Raw genomic sequence first — 18,482 nt, 5'->3', positions numbered from 1 at the left:
GTCTGTCTGTCTGTCTGTTGTGCACCCCTGACACGTGCTAGGGCCCTGAGTGATGATGACAGGGGGAACTCCTGATCCCACTGAGCTGCTCTTCACCAGCAGCAGGGAACTCAATCCTCTCCCATTCCCCAACATTCCTGCAGGATCCTGCTCTGTGCTCCTCTGCTCTGACCCTCCGGTGCTTTTCTGTCTGCAGCTGCCATTGGGATGGGACAGATAACAGGGCTTCTGTCCCCTTTCAGGAACATGGTGGTGGCTCTGAAGGAGCTGTCCATCCGAGGGGACTTCAGGACCACTGTGGAGTACTTGATCAAGCTGCTGGAGACAGAGAGCTTCCAGCAGAACCGCATTGACACGGGCTGGCTGGACCGGCTCATCGCCGAGAAAGTGCAGGTGCAGCTGCCTGCCCTGGCAGGGGCACACGGGGCAGGGGAGGGCGTGGGGGCTGCTGGGGAAGGGTCAGGAGTGGTGAGGGTCCATTCAATGAATAAACATTTCCAGTGGCGTTACTTCTTACACATATCCAAATCCCAGGTCAGCCCTGTCGGGGAAAGTTGGTCTTAAAGTTGTTCAGAAAAGCACTGAGATCAGGTTTATGTTTGGAATCTGGGACAGATGACAGTGGAAATGTTGTTGGGACCTCGAGATTTGATCCAGGCAGAAGAAAATGTAGTTTTAAGGAGTTACAGAAATAATGGCTTCTGTGTAGAGTTCACATGGCTGCTACACTGACTTGATTTTAAAGAGAGTCGGCCATGAACCAAAAATAGAGCTGAGACTGCTGATTCTTCTGGCTGGGTGTTTAGATTGGGCTGAGGCTGGAGGAGGTGTGACTGTGTCTTCCCCTGTTCTAGGCTGAGAGGCCTGACACCATGCTGGGGGTGGTGTGTGGGGCTCTGCACGTGGCTGACGTCAGCTTCCGAAACAGCGTCTCCAACTTCCTGCACTCCCTGGAAAGGTAAAAGTGCAAGCAGCTCTCCAGGAATTGCTCCTGGTGTACAAGTTCTGTTCAAGTCCAATCCAGGAATGCTCAGGGCTCGTTATCTGCTGACTGTTCCCTGGCCCCAGGGAGCTCTTTATCTGCTGAGAAAACTGGCAGGTATCTGCATCTCCTCGAAGTATCCTGCACACATTGCTTTGGTTTCTAGCAGGAACTCCAGGAAATGGCTCAGAAACAGGGAGTTCTTTCTCTGTGTGCTGCTAGGGCAGCATTAGGGAGTCTTGAATCACCAGGAGTGAATGGAAAGGAGAGCAAAGCTGGCCTGCATGGCTGGAGGGACTTTGTTTGACTTGGTCAAACTGATCCACGTCTCTTCTAAGAAGAGACTCTAAAAGCTTATTCCCATCTCTCTAAAGCCTTGCATGCACCTCTGAAGCTCTTTTGACCCTTGGTAGTGATTTGTGGCTTGTGGAAGATCAGTTTTGTGTTGTGCTTCCCTTGCCAGGGGCCAAGTGCTCCCAGCTCACACCCTGCTCAACACGGTGGACGTGGAGCTCATCTACGAGGGACGCAAGTACGTGCTGAAGGTCAGTGTGGGGCCACCCTGCTGCCCCTGAGCTGGACATGGCTGGGTCTGCTCTGGCCTCGTCTCTGCACAGATCTCTGCAGGGAATTCTGGCTGAGCAGGGTTTATTTTCTCTGCTTTGGTGGGTGAAGAAATCAGCACGGCCTCCTTTACCATAACACCCCTCACGTCGCTCCATTGCAGTGTCTCTGTAAACATTTCAGCCTCTTGCTCTGAGGAGGGTGAAAATTACTTTATTACAGGTAAAGACTACTACGGGTTGACCAAAACTTCCAGCTGGTTTTTCTGAATATGTAGGTCTGCTCTGCTGGGGTTTTGACACACCAACGTGACAGAATTCGCAGCAGTTTTTCCCTGTGGTGTTGCTTTTTTGCTACATGCAAAACCCCATGTTGCAAAACAAAACATTTAAAAGTTAGGAAATATTAGACTTAAGGTTACCTGTGCAATCTTCATTAGCTTCTTTGGGCAGATTTGTGGTGGTGAAGTTTTTAATGACAAGAGCATAGGCTGGTTCTTGCAGCGGTGAGAATTCTGCACCTCTGTGCCTGCCTGGGTTTGTCTTTGAGGAGGAGCAGAGGCATTGAGCAGCAGCTGAAGTGTTCTTTAAAGGATTTACCCAGCCTCAAATAGAAGCCCTGGGGCAGAGGCTGTGGTAGGATCTCTTTCTCCTGGGAGAGCACTTGTTGCTTCCTTTTTTTTTTTTCTTTATCTCTTTTTTCCCCCCAAATTATCTCCTCTGTTGTGCAGTTTTAGTCCACCACTGTGACTCATAAGTAGATGAGGGTGAGAAAATGGTCTGTGATTGCACAAACCTCAACTGTCAGTGCAGAAGTGAGAGGATTAAATCAACATTCATGGGCAGCACTTGTTCTGGCATCTCTTGGCTGCTGTGTCAGACTGGTTTGGGCCGGCCCTTGTAAAAAATCTCTCTCTGTCCTTCTTGTGGGCTCTCATCAGGCACTGTAAGGCCACAGTTAAATCACCCCAGAACTCCTCCAGGCTGAACAATCCCAGTTCTCTGAGCCCTTCCTCCTAGGGGAGATGCTCCATCCCTCTGATCAGTTTGGTTGCTTGCCTTTGTGACCCCAGTTTTTTTCCATGACATCGAACACCTCTGTTCCTCCTCATTCATTCCCACTATTGCAGCACTTGGAAAACTCTGTGCTGTGGCAGGCAGGACACTCAGTGCCGTGCTCAATTCACTGGATAATTCCCACTCCTGTGGGTTTGCAGGTGACCAGGCAGTCTCCCAATTCCTACGTGGTCATCATGAACAGCTCCTGCGTGGAGGTCGATGTGCATCGCCTGAGTGACGGGGGGCTGCTCCTCTCCTACGACGGCAGCAGCTACACCACCTACATGAAGGAAGAAGTGGACAGGTAGCAACCTGTACAGCTTCATGTTCAGCATTTACACAGCCAGAATGAGGGGTATTTGTAACTTCATGCTTGCCAAAAGATCGGCTGGGCATGGAATTCTCTCCTGGAAAGGGTTTACTGGGTGGACTGTTAGAGGAAGGATCTGGCTGTGCACCATGTGGAGTCCATATTCTCTGCTTGGTCCTTAAAAGTGACTTGTGGGATTATAAAAACCAAAAAAACAGAACCTGAAAGTCTTTAAAATTCTTGAAATTCCACGGCTGCTTTAGCAATAAAGACAAGTTCTACTGTTTCAGTGCATCTCCTCAAAACTCCCTGCAAGGATCATGGCAGTAAGGGCAGTAGAGGGCATGCCCAGGTCTGGAATGTGAACTCTTCCCCCTCTGCTGTGTTATCTGACAGTAATGGATCTGCTCAGGGGGACAAAGAATTTGGGTAACCTGGGTTTGAGTCTCCACCTCTCAGTTGGTTGAGGTGTTTTCCCGTAGTTTTGTTTCAAAGAACAGGGAAAGACAGACTGGATTTTCCCTTTCCCCTGCCTTCCCCAGGGAGTTGTGTTACACTGATGTGTCCTGTCCTTCCCTAGGTACCGCATCACCATTGGGAACAAGACCTGTGTGTTTGAGAAGGAGAACGATCCCTCCATCCTGCGCTCGCCTTCCGCTGGGAAGCTCATCCAGTATGTGGTGGAGGATGGGGGACACGTGTTTGCAGGCCAGTGCTTTGCAGAAATTGAGGTAAAGCTCTCAGACAACTGGTTTGGCTGCCCAGGAAAAAGCTCAAGGGGAGGGATGGTGGATACTTTTTAAGTGGGAGTTGAGCGTGAGGGATAATTGACAGTATTTCATCTACAAATTTTTACCTGAACTGCAGTGGGAATTCCTCAGTGAGAGTGATGGGGTGGGGAACAAGTTACTTAACAACTGAAATTTGAGTTTTAATGACTGTGCACCAAGTGATGAGCAGAATTTCTCAGCAGTGAGACCACAGTTATCACCTTGCTGAGATTCCAAGGGAAGGTGGAATGTGTTACCCAGCGGTGCTGAAGGAGGCCTTCTCCTTGTAGTACTGGCACAGAGTTGTATGCCAGGATGAAGCAACAAACTTCATCCTGGTTAGCTGATCATTTATCAGGTCAATCCTGTAAGTTAATAAGTGTCACTCCTCCCTTCTCCCTGCGAAGTTACTTAACTCCTGCCGAGGAGGAGGATGAGCGATTTCTGCATCACGGTGAGGAAAGCACGAGGGGTTGTGTAGGAGTGTGTGGCTCAAAACAGATTTGAGGGAGGGGAAGGTGTGTGATAACAGAGGGGCAATTAAACCAGTTGGGGACAATGTGTAGGAGAAAAATATCAAGACAGAGATCCAGCTGTTTCATGTAAGTGCTTTTGCACTGCAACAGCTCATGGCTGAGAGGGCACCACCCACACGATCCCTGTGGCTCCCAGTGCCGTAGAGCAGAGCAAGGGTAAAGCCAAACTGGCTCCCCCATACCCAACCCCTCTGCTCCAAAGGCAGCAGCTCTTGATCCAAGGAGGCATTTCTGTCAGGAAGAGCTGTCTGAGAGCTCTGGAAAATGATCCTGGTTCCCTCTGCTTGAAGTGAAGGTGTGGGTGTAGCCTTTGAGAGGAGCCTTTGGAATGCAGCAGAAAATTGTGTGCTTTGTTCATTGTGCTGAGTGTGGGACCTTCCTGAGTCACCTGTTGGTTCTCAGTGTGAGCAGTGACATTCCTGGAGTTCCTGCTGCACTGTTTTCTGACCAATTATTTTGTTCTCCCATTCACTTGAGTGCCTGGGTTTTGTTCCCAGCATCTGTGCTGGAAGTTTTGGGAACACCTGAATGCCAGAGGTGCTCATGCAAGTCTGTCTGTGGTGGGACACTGCTGCTGGCTCCCAAAACCAGAACCATTTTGGGGCACATGGAGCTGAGTGTGTAACCTGTTTTCCTTGCTAGGTGATGAAAATGGTGATGACGATAACAGCAGGAGAGTCAGGCTGCATCCACTATGTCAAACGCCCAGGGGCAGTCCTGGATCCGGGCTGTGTGATTGCCAAGCTCCAGCTGGATGATCCCAGCAGGGTTCAGCAGGTGAGGAGCTGCAGAAGGCACAGATTTTGTGGAGTTTTAATGTGGGAGTGATGTGGAGAGTGGTACAAGATGGTCCAGTGAGCCTGTTCCCCATTTGTGCATTGTACTGGAATTGTCACTTCACAGTTTATTTGTCACAGATGAGGACTGGGACTGAGATTTTTCTCTTTCTTTCTGATTCAGGCTAAACTTATCTACCATTCCTTCACTCTGCTTACCTCAGTACTATTGTGGGGCTGTGTCTCTCACCAAGTGCATTTCCCTCTCTGGGAATCCCTGCAGGTTAAACCATAGCTGCAGTCGAGCCATGTTTGGGGCTGTGTGTTGCCCCTGGCTGTGCCCCCAGGAGCTCAGTGAGGCTGTTCCTTGTTGCAGGCTGAGCTGCACACGGGTACCCTGCCCCAGATCCAGAGCACGGCGCTGCGGGGAGAGAAGCTGCACCGCATCTTCCACTACGTCCTGGACAACCTGGTCAACATCATGAACGGCTACTGCCTGCCAGAGCCCTTCTTCAGCAGCAAGGTACAGGGGCCTCTCCTTCCAGAGCCCAAACACAACGTTCCTGCAGCTCAGGGAAGGGCTGGGCAATTTTTGTGCCACGGGACAGCACCCGTGAGATGGGATGTTGATGCTGGACATCACCCCTCCCCTATTTCCACTCCATGTTGTTTATTCTCTTCTTCACTCTTGCCTCCACTCTGCCCTGTCTGTGCCTAGGTGAAGGGCTGGGTGGAGCGGTTAATGAAGACCCTGAGGGATCCATCCTTGCCCCTGCTGGAGCTGCAGGACATCATGACCAGTGTTTCTGGACGGATCCCCCCCAACGTGGAGAAGTCCATCAAGAAGGAGATGGCTCAGTACGCCAGCAACATCACCTCGGTCCTCTGCCAGTTTCCCAGCCAACAGGTGCCCAACCACACTGCATGGAGGGATAAAAATTGGCTTATGTTGGGGAGAGAGGGAGAAAGTTCCTTTAAATGATGTGAAGGTTAATTGACCCTGAAAGGTGTGTTTGAACATGGGCTCCTCATGCTGAAAGATACTTACCTGTGTCCCTTCAAGGCTTGTCTCTGTGCTGAAGGGTTCGTGTTCCCTGCTCAGTGTGGCTTTAACCAGGCACTTTGGAAACACTTTATTCTTATCCCCTGTGGGCATTTATTTGCTTTTTGCATGGGTCGTGTGCTGCAGTGCAGTTTGCAGTGCCAGTGTGACCTCAGAAAAGAGTGACTGCAGCCAAGGGAGGCCTGGAAGGGGAAGGAGATGCTGGGAGCTGATTTCCCCGCTGTGTGATACAGCACACTGATTTTTGTATCACTGGCAGGTCTTGAACCCCCTTTGCTGGAGCCTGCTGGGGCTCTGGAGTGTCTCTGCTGGTTGTCCAGCCCATGGAGGGCTTTTCCCCGTGCCTTTTTCCCATGTGCTTTTCCCTTTCAGATCGCCAACATCCTGGACAGCCACGCCGCCACCCTGAACCGCAAGTCGGAGCGCGAGGTGTTCTTCATGAACACGCAGAGCATCGTGCAGCTGGTGCAGAGGTGAGCCTGGCCAGGGGTGCCCTGCAGCACTGGAGCTGCCCCCAGCAGCCTGGCAGGGGCTCTGTGTGCATCCAGCCTCGCTCAGGGCTGGCTCTGGTGTCCTTGGCTCCGCAGGTACCGCAGCGGCATCCGTGGCCACATGAAGGCCGTGGTGATGGACCTGCTCCGGCAGTACCTGAAGGTGGAGACCCAGTTCCAGCACGGTGAGCTCCTGGGCACATCAGGGACTGGATTTGTTAGAGGGTCCTGTTTGGTCCTGGAGGGTCCATGTGGGCCCTTTGGAGGAGGTTTGCTGTCTCTTTGTGCTGAGGGGGAGGTGCACAGCCTCGTTTTTAAGGGTCTGCAGTCAGATCCTGGGTTCTGTAGGGGAGATTCTGTCCCCAAAGCTCAGCTGAAGCTGGGAGTGAGATCAGTGCCTTGCACTGCTGTATCCAGGCACAAGATGGCAATGAAGCCCTGGCTGATTCCGAGCTCTGGCTCTTACAGGTAGTTCAGATTCCACTCTTCTTTTGTCCTGCTCCATTACCTGCCCCGGCCTAATGGTACTGCAGATTCATTTCCACTTCAATTTGCTGGCAGCAGAGGATGGTGCAAGGCTTTTTGCTGTTATTTCATTTTGGTTGTCATTTGAATGAAACTCTGAGCTCCCTATTCCTCTCTCAGTATTGCTCACAAAGGATGCATTTGGTGTTGGAGCTCGTTATTAAGAGTGGGATGTTAGAATTAAAGTTTGCAATAGGTGATGGTGGGAATGATTACTTCCAAAATTGAGTGTGTGGACCATAGAGAAACACAGAGTGGTTTGGGTTGGAAGGGACTTCAAAGCACATCTCATTCCACCCCTACCATGGGCAGGGACACCTTCCACTGTCCCAGGCTGCTCCAAGCCCCATCCAGCCTAGCCCTGGACACTTCCAGGGATCCAGGGGCAGCCACAGCTGCTCTGGGCACCCTGTGCCAGGTCCTCCCCACCCTCACAGGGAGGAATTTTTTCCTAACACCCAACCTAACCCTGCTCCTGTCAGTGTGAAGCCATTTCCCCTAGTGCTGTCACTCCATCCCTTGTAAATAGTTTCTCTCCATCTTCCTTGTCGGCTCCCTTCAAGCCGAGGAGATCCTCAAAAAACACCCGTAGAAAAATAAAAAGACACATCTAGTAACCTGCAGTCCTTGCCACAGAGGTGTGAAGACTGGGAAAGAAATGTGCATTTCTGCCTGCAGGTCACTATGACAAGTGTGTCTTCACCCTTCGTGAGGAGAACAAGAGTGACATGAACGCCGTGCTGAACTACATCTTCTCCCACGCCCAGGTCACCAAGAAGAACCTGCTGGTTACAATGCTCATTGTAAGTGTCTGCTGCTTTCTCTCCTCCTCTCCTCCTCTCCTCCTCTCCTCCTCTCCTCCTCTCCTCCTCTCCTCCTCTCCTCCTCTCCTCCTCTCCTCCTCTCCTCCTCTCCTTCTCTCTTTTACCTTTTATTTTGTGGTCTGTTACTGCCAAAAATACATCCAAAGTGGCCATCCACCAAATAACTCTCCAAAGCAAAAAAAGTGTCATAATTTTCCTAGACTGAGGCTGGGTTTCTTAAATTCTCATTTGTAAGATGTAAGGATCCTGGTGCTCTTTCTTCCTGGCTCTCCTTTTTCCCCTTTTTTTCCCCCTTTCCCCTTTTGGTGTGTGGTGTGATTGTAAGTAACGCTTGCCTTAAGAATCTCATTATTTGAACACGGAGCCATATTTCCTCTGAGAATTCTGGAGTAGCTTTGAGCCGGGGCTGTTCATTTCTCAAGTAATCACGCTGGCGTGATGGAGAGAGAAAATGGCAGCTGTTCACAGCTCAGGCCTTCAATTTTCTTCAGAGTCCAGTCACTCAAGTGTGTAATTACACGGGGGTGCCGCCGAGGCGTTAGGCCCTGTCAGGAGCTGGGCTGGGGCTGTGCTGCTGCCTTTGCTGGTCGGTGCAGGCACAGCCAGCCTGGCTTGTGCTGGTTGTTGTCACCCTGAGCATTCCTTGTCACATGGGCCCGGAGCTTTGGGTCTGGTTTGTCACCGGGTGCGGCTGTGCCTCGCTGGCTGCTGGTGCTGGCCATGCTGGGGGCGTGAGGGGAGGCCTCGGGGACCTCGGGGAGCCCCAGGGAGCTTTAGGGACATCGGGGCGCCTCAGGGGACATCGGGGAGCCTCAGGGACATTGGGGAGCCTCGGGGAGCTTCAGGGGACATCGGGGAGCCTCGGGGAGCCTTGGGGAGCCTCGGGGAGCCTCGGGGAGCCTCAGGGCACCTCAGGGAGCTTTAGGGACCTCAGGACATCTCAGGGAGCCTCAGGGAGCTTCAAGGGACCTCGGGGAGCCTCAGGGCGCCTCAGGGAGACTCAGGGAGCTTCAGGGGACATCGGGGAGCTTCAGGGAGCTTCAGGGGACATCGGGGAGCCTCAGGGAGCTTCAGGGAGCCTCAGGGCACCTCAGGGAGCCTCAGGGAGCTTTAGGGACCTCAGGGAGCCTCACGGCACCTCAGGGAGCCTCCCTGTTCCCTCCTGTCGGGTCATTCTTCCACCATCACTGCCAGTTAGCTCTCCTCCAGTGAAGGCCACCATCCCAGGTCACCAGAGCTTGGAACAGCAGGGAGGCCATGGTGGAAGAGCCACTCCTGGTCACCCCATGGGGACACAGGGATGTCTCCTCTGCAGTGGGAGCGGGAGCCCAGGAGGGACAGCGTGCCTGTGGTCACCCTTGGCGTGGCTGGGTGTCCCTGAGCTTCCAGGTTTTCACTCCAGGAACTAAGACCATCATCACTCCTCTCCCTTCCAGCTCAAGGCTCTTCATGTCCCCTCGTGGCACGTTTGGTGGCCCAGGTGACAGCTGTGGTGTTGTGTGGGCAGCCTGTGTGGCTGTTATTGATGTATCCCAGCAATCCATTTCTAACCAGGGCTCTGAGGATGGCTCTAGCCATGGTTTTATGCTGCCATCACTCACCTTTTTTAGCCAGCAGGCACTGAAGGCAGGGTGGGAGCTGCTTCATCCCTCATCCAGCTGTTGGAATGTGCTGTGGTTTGTTGTTGTGTGTTCATTTTCTGTGCTTAGCTTAGGCTAAGGAGTGGCTGGTGGCAGGGCCCTGTGTCCTGCTGCATTTCTGTTCCCTGGAGCAGAACAACACCCAGGAGTTTGTGTTTCAGATCCAGCAGTTCATGAATTGCTCTCTGTGAATCCCCACAGTGGGGTGGATAAAGGCCCAGGGCTTCCTTTGGGAGCAGTCACACTCGTGTGGTGCCCAGGGCTGTCAGAGGGCACAGCAGGCTGATCACAGTCGGGAGCTCAGAGGTTTCTCAGTGGTTTGAGTGTGATTTGTCTCCCTGGAGAGATCTCTCATCATTCCTAGAGGTGCCATCGTGCCTGAGTGGGGCTGGAGAGACAGAGATCAAGGGCAGTGTGAGGGAAAAGCTGCTGAGCCCTGGAATCTCATGGAGTATGAGGTGTTGTGTAGTTGTTCACTCTGTGGGGCTTTTGTATTGTTTGGCTTTGGTTTTTATTTTATTTTCCCTGGTAGATTTGTCAATCCCACCTGCTGCACAGAGGTTTCCCCTTATCCTTTTCTACTTCTTGGATCTTCAAATGGCCTATTCTGGTCTGTAGGTGTTTAAGATCTCTTTAAACTTTTAGGCACCGGCTCTTTCTCGTGGCAAATCCCTGTTTCATCTCACATTTCCCTCCTATGATTAATTTATCAAGACAAGCTGTTAAGTGCTGTGTTGGAAGAATCACGTTAGAGGCTCCTAGAGGGTTTCCAGCTTCGAGGTGGGAGGGAAGAGGCTCACAAGAAGTGTTGAAGACTGTGGGATTATTCATGGGAATTGAAACTATTTTTGGAAGAAAGCCTTTACTGTTGGCATTTTTTTGAATGGATGAATTCAGAAGAGTTTTGGAACAGCATTAACACTGGAAGTTTGTGCTCTTCAGTTTTGTTGTTTTATCCATCCAGTTTAGACAGTAAGGAAAGCTTGTGGATTTCCTCAGATCCAGGATTCTCTGGTTAGAAGAAATATTACGGAGTCAGTCCTGTAATGTGGCAGGAAATACAGTACATTATTCATGGGTTTAGTTAGCTTTGCTAGCCTTGTCAGAGGAATGACAGATCTTTTTTCTGGTGTTGGCTGAAGCTGCACAAAGCTTGGGTGGTTTGTGGTTGTGGAGTTGTGGGGACTTTGGAGGTCTGAGGTGTTTTTTTAAGTGGATGTCAGGAGGTTCTCTGGCAGTGTAACTCTGGTTACCCTTCATGGGGAAGGTTTGCTCACCTTTACATGTTCCACAGGGTGTCTGGCTACAATTTAAGCTCTTTAAATTTTGTGTTGGTGCTAGGAGAAACTTGTGGTACAAACCTGAAGCTGGGTAATGGGAAAAGGTTTCCTGAGTCTCTCTGACAAGTCAGCATTTCTCATGTGTTTGGGTGCCAAAACTTGTGCCACAAATAGGAGAATGGGACATGGTGCCTGCCCCTTCTATCACCTTCTATTTATGTGGGTAAAATTGTTGAATGCTGAATATTTGTGTCCTTGTCAGCACAGAGTTCCAGGATAACTCAGGCCAGGACTCCTGGGGATGCTGTGATCCAGCCCTGAGAGGGCCTAAGCTTTGTATTCCAGGCTCAAACTCCTTTGGAGGGGAGCACAGATGATGTTTTCCCTCTGTCCTAAGCACCTCCTGTTCTCTCTGTTCCCAGGACCAGCTCTGTGGCCGTGACCCCACCTTGACAGACGAGCTGATCAACATCCTGACAGAGCTGACCCAGCTCAGCAAGACCACCAACGCCAAGGTGGCCCTGCGAGCGCGGCAGGTGAGGGACCGGGGCTGCTCCTGCTGGGGCTGCTCCTGCTGGGGCTGCTCCTGCTGGGGCTGCTCCTGCTGGGGCTGCTCCTGCTGGGCTCACCCTGGGGAAATCCATCCTTCCTCATGTTTGTTTTCATCACTATGCAAATGGGGAGAGGAGGTTCCTGTGAGCAGCACTTTGGCAGTGGAGCTAATTAACAGCGATTAACCGTGGTGACAGGCGAAGATAGCGGCGCGTTCCCAAGCACTGGGATATTTAAATTTAACGTGCATTCCTTTGTCCCTGCTCCTCCAGAAAGTTTTGTCTGGCTCACACAGGAGTTAACTGGGAAGCAGCCTGTGTTTTGTGTGATGGAGGAAGTGGAAATGCATGGTCACTGTGGTTTTGTCATCTGCAAACCAGCACAGCCTGCCTGGGTTGTGGAGGAACAGCATGGGCAGGCTCTCCGGGTTCCTCGGCTGCCTTGCAGTTGTGGATCTGTGTGTGCAACAGGGAGAGCCATTTGCACAAGAACCAGATGTTCCTGGCAGCTGCTAAGGAATCACCACAAAGAATTATGCTGGCCTTTTGCAGGGTGTCTTCCATCTTTGAGCTGCGCTTTGTAGATTTTCTTTTAACCTGGAAATAATTGGAAAAACTCTTGAAAATTCCAACAGTCTGCTACAGAACTGATTTGAATGTCACATAGGCACCCAGATATTGTTGTCAGCTTCCTCTTCAGGAGTTCAGTTTGACCCTCCCTCTGTTGCCAGGAAGGGGTGAGAGGGTGCAGTGGTTTCCTGATAGTGCTGACCCCGGAGTCTGATCACTCCTCTCACTCCACAGTCCCTGTCTCCAGCCTGAAGCAGGAAAGCTCACACTTGGGGGGTCTCTCCTTTTATTTCAAAGCTTGGCTATAGAAAATGAGCAGGGTGTTTGAAGCTGCTCAGTGACCTTCTGTTTCCTTCAGGATTGTGTTTGTGTCCTTGAACCGTTCTGCTATTGAACCTCCCCACAGCAACTGGGGATGCTGCTGCAGTCCTTGTGTTGCCCTTCCACTTCATTTTCCCTGCAAGCTGCTTCCATTTCCTACCTCTGCCTCCTTCATGTTGGGCATTTAATACCTGGCCCTGGTGTCTGTTCCCTCCCTGCCCGGGAGCAGAGCGTGGCTCCAGCGTGGGGCTCCCCACGGCCGCTCCCAGCCAGCTCTGCTTCCCAATTAACAGCTGGGCAGGCAATCCCCAGGACTGGCAGCTCTGCACTGCTAAATCACATGCACTGATGGAACTTGATTGAAGCTGCTCCCTTTCTCCGTGGGGAATTGCCAATAATACAAACGGAGCAGACACAAATGAGGCCGGGGAGGGGAGAGGGTTTGCGGCGTCACCCGGTGCCAGCCGGGGGAATGTGGCTGCCTCTTCAGGGATGGAGCAGTCTGCTGCTGCCTGGAGGTGACAGCCCCCTGCTGATGGCCCAGCGTGGCTCCTTTCTCTGACACTGCCTGTGTTTCCCCAGGTTCTCATTGCTTCCCACCTGCCCTCCTACGAGCTGCGTCACAACCAGGTGGAGTCCATCTTCCTGTCGGCCATTGACATGTATGGGCACCAGTTCTGCATTGAGAACCTGCAGGTACCCACAGCCTCCCCTCCCTGCCTCCTCCTCACTCACCTTCCTGCCCCAAGGTCCTTGGGGCTCGCAGCTGCCTTGGTCTGGTGCCCAGCTTTGCCCTGCTCTTTGTGGGAATCACCTCGTGGCAGTTCTGCACCTTCCTCACGGGGACAGCAGAGGAGCGGTGCTGCTTCCTCCCTGTGCTCCCCACACACGAGGGAATGGCCAGGGGGAGCTCAGACTGGACATCAGGAAAATGTCCTTCCCCAGAGGTGCTGGCACTGCCCAGGCTCCCCAGGGAATGGGCACAGCCCCGAGGCTGCTGGAGCTCCAGGAGCTCCTGCATGAGCTCCTCTCATGGTTTTAGTTTTAGTCCTGTGAGGAGCAGGGAGCTGGACTCAGTGATCCCTTCCACCCCCAGCTTTTCTGTGGTTTCATATAAAAAATCATAATCCTTGTTGAACAACAGGAAAAGCTGAGAAATCACAACTAGCCAGGCTTGATTTGGGGTTTTTCCTTTTTTTTTGCCTGATCCTGGTTGCAAGGCAGAGTTCTCTTTTAAACCTCTGCTTAATGTGATCTCTCCTAGAAACTCATTTTGTCCGAGACATCCATCTTTGATGTGCTTCCCAACTTCTTCTACCACAGTAACCAGGTGGTAAGAATGGCAGCTTTGGAGGTGAGTCTATTCCCATTGAAAAAAGTCAGTATTTTAAATTTTCCTGTGGATTTGGTTTGCTTTAAGCACCGCCACCCTGCAAGATCCAAGAGAGCTGTAGGTTGTGTGGTATTGGGCATGCTTAGAATCTGGTATTTAACAGCATTAATATTGATAATTGAATTTCAAATTCAAGTTACATTTGTGTGAGGTGGTTGAAGGCAGAAAGTGAAGCTGCTGTCAGACGACAGGCCCATAATCCTGAAGGTTCTGCCCTTCCTCAAGGAATATCTTTAAACTCTGGTTGAATTAGAGTCTGTGTGGGTGCTCATTTGGGGGACTGTTTGTTTTTTAGCCCCTCTGGGGTGCCTCGGCCAGCCCAGCTGATGCTGTGTGTGTCCCCAGGTGTACGTGAGGAGAGCCTACATTGCCTACGAGCTGAACAGCGTCCAGCACCGCCAGCTCAAGGACAACACCTGCGTGGTGGAGTTCCAGTTCATGCTGCCCACCTCCCACCCCAACAGGTCAGACTGGAGCTGCAGACTGGGGGGGCTCAATCCTGCCCTGGCAGGGACAGCTTGTGCCAGGACTGGTGGGGAAGGGGGGTTCGTGTGAGCGTGGTGTTGTTGTGCTTTCTGGGTTTTAACTTCAGCGTGGGTGGTAAATTATCTCTAGGATGTCAGTTCTGGCTGAATCCTGAGCCTTCCAAAGGATACAATTCCAGGCAGAATAACCAATTAATTGGAATTGTAGCACAGAACAGTGTCTCTGTCCCCTTCCTGCCAGCCCTTTCTGACTGCTTGCGTGGCTCTGCTCCTTCCTGGCTTTGCAGGGTGAGGTGACATCTGCAGCACACCATTTCTTGATGGAGCAGACCTAGATGAGAGTTTTATACAAAATGCTGGGGTTGACACAGTTTGATTTCCAGTTTTCCATTTTTTGTGACTACGACCAAAAAGCACCAACTCTTGCTGTGTCCTCCTGGAGAGGAGGGTGGCATCTCTAGTTCATTTTAAAAAACCCTGATTATCAGAGCTTCCAGGAGTGTTGTGTCAGAGTGGTTTGGGTTGGAAGGACCTTACAGCTCCTCTCCTCGCAGGCCCTTGCTGTTTCTGGGTTGTTTCTGGGTGTGTGTGGGGCCAGCCCGTGCTGTGCTCACCCGGAGGGTTTTGGAGCTGTCCCCTGGCTCTGTCCCTGCTGGCTCTGAGGTCGCAGTGAGTCCCCGCAGCCACCGGGTGCCACTGTCGGTCCGTGCTGCCTTCCCTCCCTCGCTCCTTTGTTCCCAAACACCTTCTCCCTGCTCTCGCTGCTGGTGGGCTCCGGTCTCGCTTGGCTGAGATCCATCAGGACCTTTCATGAAATGGTTTTCAGGCTCTGCTTTGCTGGAAATGAGTGGCTGTCCCCAGCCAGCCCCCGAACCACTCCTGCTGCAGAGGGGACACGTGTTTGGGCTCATCTGTTCCCTGCATTTCTAGAATATTTGTAAATAATTGCATGCTCTTTTTAGTGCCCCTTTGTAATGCTCTCTTCTCCCCTTCATTTCTTCTCTGCTGGCCTCAGTTGCCTTTGTTGCTGGGGGATTTTTGGCCAGTGCTGCCCAGTGCTCTGTGCACAGGCTCAGTCAGACAGGGCCAGCTGGAAGAGCAGAGATGTTCCCTGCTCCAGGAACAGCTCTTTGGCCTGAAATCTCCCCTCCCCTCAGCTGGGGCGGTGTTCTGGGCTCAGCTCTGCTCCTCAGGCTGCTGGGAATGCACCGTGCTCCTCCTGCAGGGCAGGTTCAGCTCCTTGCAGCTCCTCCAGCTGCCAGCGGTGAATTTGGCTCCTGGTGCTTGGGCAGCCTCTTGCTGTCCCTCTGGGTGCCTGGAGGGTGCCCAGGGGCTGATGGTGGCACAGGGTTCAAGGGGCTCTCAAGCCACACCTGGTGTTAAACCCAGGAAATATCAAAACTCTGATTGTCCTGCTGGAGTCTTCTTTGTCGTTCTTGACCGTGGTCTGTGTTCATCGTGTGCTTTTCTGTATCTTTTGTAGCACAAATTCTTAGGCTGAAAAGCTAAAAATGCGTTCCAAGGGCAAACCCCAAAGCCAAAATATCCCCAAATGTCCCTGGAGGCCCTGCAGGGCTGGTGACCCAGGGCAGGTGCCCTTAGGAGAGCGTTCCCTTTGGGAGCTGCTGTTAGATGATGCCACACGTTTTTCACCACTGCCTCAGATATTTTTAAACCCTGGTCCCTTTTGTGTCAGATATCTGTGAACCTTTGAGAGCCCAAGTTTTACTGAAGCAAGTATTCCTGTAGAGAAAACAGCAAACGGATAATGGTTTAAATTCTAATTAGGTTTTTAAATTTATATTTAAATTCTTTGTTATTGGTATTTAACCCTGCTATGCCTTCACTTAATCGTGGCAGAAACAATCCCGGCCACCCCTCCTGAGCTGCCTGATCACAGCTCGGGCTCAGACTTTGTGTTTCTGGCTGTGGAAGGATTGCCATCAGCTGCCCACAGGGAAGCAGAGAGGACAGAAAAGCTGTTAAATCTGCTGACAAAGTCACACAAGTGCAACCTGCTCCTGGTGGGTTTTGTGGGCAGAAACTGTTCGGGGAATTATTTGTTGAAATTAGCAGAAGACGTCCTAATGTAAGAATCCCCACTGAACGTGCAGGGAAAGTCACAGGGAGAAGAACAGTTTCTGATGGGGATTTGTGGCTCCATCAGCGCTCCCTGTGCCCGTGCAGGGCAGAGGAGGAGTGCAGTGTCACCATCTGGCAGCACACGGAGCTCTGAGCCCTCCCCGAGCAGAAATCCAATCTGGATCCAGGGCATCCCTGGGCTGGCAGTGCCACAGAGGGGGCTGCAGACAGAGCAGAGCCCTTGCCTGGGGGTGTCCTGTGTGGTGCAGGCAGCCAGGCTGCTGCAGGGGAGAGGAGAGGGAGGAGTGACCCTGCTCAGAGCCGTGCCCTGCCTCCCTGGCTGTGCTGGTGCAATATTGCCTGGTGCCCAGAGAGCCCAGCTGCCTTTGTGTCCCTGGCAGCACGGGTGACAGGCACTGAAAGGCCTTCCTGAGGTGTTCACAGAACAGGCCTTGCCTAATCTTAGTGCAGAATCTTCTGTTCAAAGAAACATTGTGTGTGGAGGAGAGGGAATTACTGTGCTTTCTCAACAAAAGTGCTCCTTTCTAATCCCCTCTCCTCTCCTGCTTTCCTGCAGCCTTTCTTACGCCTGAAGCTGTAAGGTTTAAATTAAACTGGGGCATTGTCTGCTGTAGCCAGCCCTTGGAGCCTGCTGCTGCCCTGCTGCTCCCAGAGCATCCCCTCCTCTCCAGCTCCCCCAGCCAGGCTGCTCAGCTGCTCCCTTCATCCCCCTTCCCCAGGAATGGATGTGCTGGGGGATCAGGAGGGAGGAATTCGGACAGAAATGTGCTCCCACAGAACAGATCCCTGCTTTCCTCAGAGCTGTGTCCCCTGTGTCATGGGCTGAGGCAGGTGCTGACAAGGAGACCTAGAGGTGCTGGATATATCCTGATTTTGGGGTGTGGCAGGGATAGCCCAGGGCTCTGCCTTCTGCCTTGTTGGGCCCCAGAGGAACCTGAAATAGAACCCAGGCTGGTTTGGTCCCTGCTGCCTCAGCCACGCCTGCCCAGCCCCTCTGGGCACTGAGCCCACACCTTCCCTCTGCCCCCTGGAGCACCCCCAGCTGCCACACTGGGCCTTGGCGTGTCCTGAGGGGTCTTGGAGCAGGAGGAGGCAGTAAGGAAGGGTTTGGCTCTGCTGATGAAGTTTTGATAATGGGGCCAGCTTAGCCCTAAGGCAGGTGTGAGTGGGGCTGGACAAAGGAGATGTGTGGTGGCAGCACACCCTGGAGCCAGGGGTGCACACACTCAGCAGACATCCATGCAGGGAAATGCCTTGTCTGGGCTGAGTTCATTCCTGGGGCTCCATCCTGTTGTCCATGGTGCTTCCAAGGGTGGAATTCAAGCCTAGGCATGAGCTGCTCTGCATTTCATCAACATCATCAACCCACAGAGTGGCCTTAAAGCTCATCACGGTCCACCCCCTGCAGTGGACAGGGAACTTCCCACTCTGAGGTTGCTCAGAGCCCCATCCAAGGGTTTTTCCCTCAGTATAAATGTCTCATCTTGTGCTTGGTTTTGCCTGGAATCTCCTCCCCCTGTGCTCGTGGATGTTTGTTCATGCCCCACCTTGGACTGTGGTGTTGCTGATTTCAAGGCTTATGAGTGGTGCATGACCTCTCCTTTGCTGTCTCCTGATGTTTTATCATCTATGGGGTATTTGGGTTGTTCCTTTTTGCCAGCCTCTTCCTTAGTTACAGGCAGAAACCATTGGGAAGGCTGAAAGCCAGGTTAAATACCCCTGGTCCCAAACGGGGCTTTTTTAGGAACCCCACACTCACATTGAGAGCAGTTTCCTGCTATCATTTTACAACGACCTGCTCATAAAACATGAATTTCTGACAGAGTTGAAAGCATTTTCTGTGGGCTATTTGCTGGAACAGCCTTTGGCATCAGTCTTTGGATGCCAGGAGTGACCCAGCTGTGGCTCTGACCCTACCTGGAGCCCCAAAGGGAGAACTCAAGGGGTGTCAGGCAGCCTGAGGTCCCCTCCTTGTTGTGAGAGTGGTTTGTACGGGGAGGGAGGAGGGGAAAGTGATTCCAGGACACCTGTAAATCCCTGCAGCTCCGTGCTGAGGTTTGATGTTAATTAGGCAGCAGGCAGCAGTAATGTGCTGCTGTTCCCTCGGCTTGCCTGCCTCGGAAAGGGCAAAATCCTCCAGCAGAGCAAAGAAGGGGCTGTGGAAGGGGCAGCAAACTGAATGGAACGACGATAATTTTATGCAAATTGGACTTCTGTAGCAGATTCAGCTTGGCTGAATC

The 18,482-nt window shown here is 52.2% G+C and overlaps 1 protein-coding gene across 5 annotated transcripts in view; it reads left to right on the top strand.

Annotated features, from left to right (window-relative positions):
- The window catches only part of ACACA (acetyl-CoA carboxylase alpha), a 100,640-nt gene that overhangs the window by 22,140 nt on the left and 60,018 nt on the right, over positions 1-18,482 (top strand). For all 5 annotated transcript variants that reach the window (XM_063402876.1, XM_063402878.1, XM_063402875.1 and 2 more), the window contains 15 exons: positions 243-393; positions 855-958; positions 1,446-1,527; positions 2,763-2,908; positions 3,495-3,645; positions 4,863-4,997; positions 5,373-5,519; positions 5,715-5,903; positions 6,432-6,532; positions 6,647-6,735; positions 7,754-7,878; positions 11,242-11,355; positions 12,844-12,957; positions 13,526-13,615; positions 14,000-14,118. In XM_063402876.1, the coding sequence (XP_063258946.1) occupies positions 243-393; positions 855-958; positions 1,446-1,527; positions 2,763-2,908; positions 3,495-3,645; positions 4,863-4,997; positions 5,373-5,519; positions 5,715-5,903; positions 6,432-6,532; positions 6,647-6,735; positions 7,754-7,878; positions 11,242-11,355; positions 12,844-12,957; positions 13,526-13,615; positions 14,000-14,118 (1,857 nt within the window). The remainder of the gene's footprint in view (positions 1-242; positions 394-854; positions 959-1,445; positions 1,528-2,762; positions 2,909-3,494; positions 3,646-4,862; positions 4,998-5,372; positions 5,520-5,714; positions 5,904-6,431; positions 6,533-6,646; positions 6,736-7,753; positions 7,879-11,241; positions 11,356-12,843; positions 12,958-13,525; positions 13,616-13,999; positions 14,119-18,482) is intronic.

The sequence above is a fragment of the Prinia subflava genome, chromosome 8, assembly GCF_021018805.1.
Source record: "Prinia subflava isolate CZ2003 ecotype Zambia chromosome 8, Cam_Psub_1.2, whole genome shotgun sequence".
Taxonomy (NCBI): domain Eukaryota; kingdom Metazoa; phylum Chordata; class Aves; order Passeriformes; family Cisticolidae; genus Prinia; species Prinia subflava.
The sequence above is the reverse complement of the archived record's forward strand: the minus strand, read 5'-3'. Positions and strand labels throughout refer to the sequence as shown.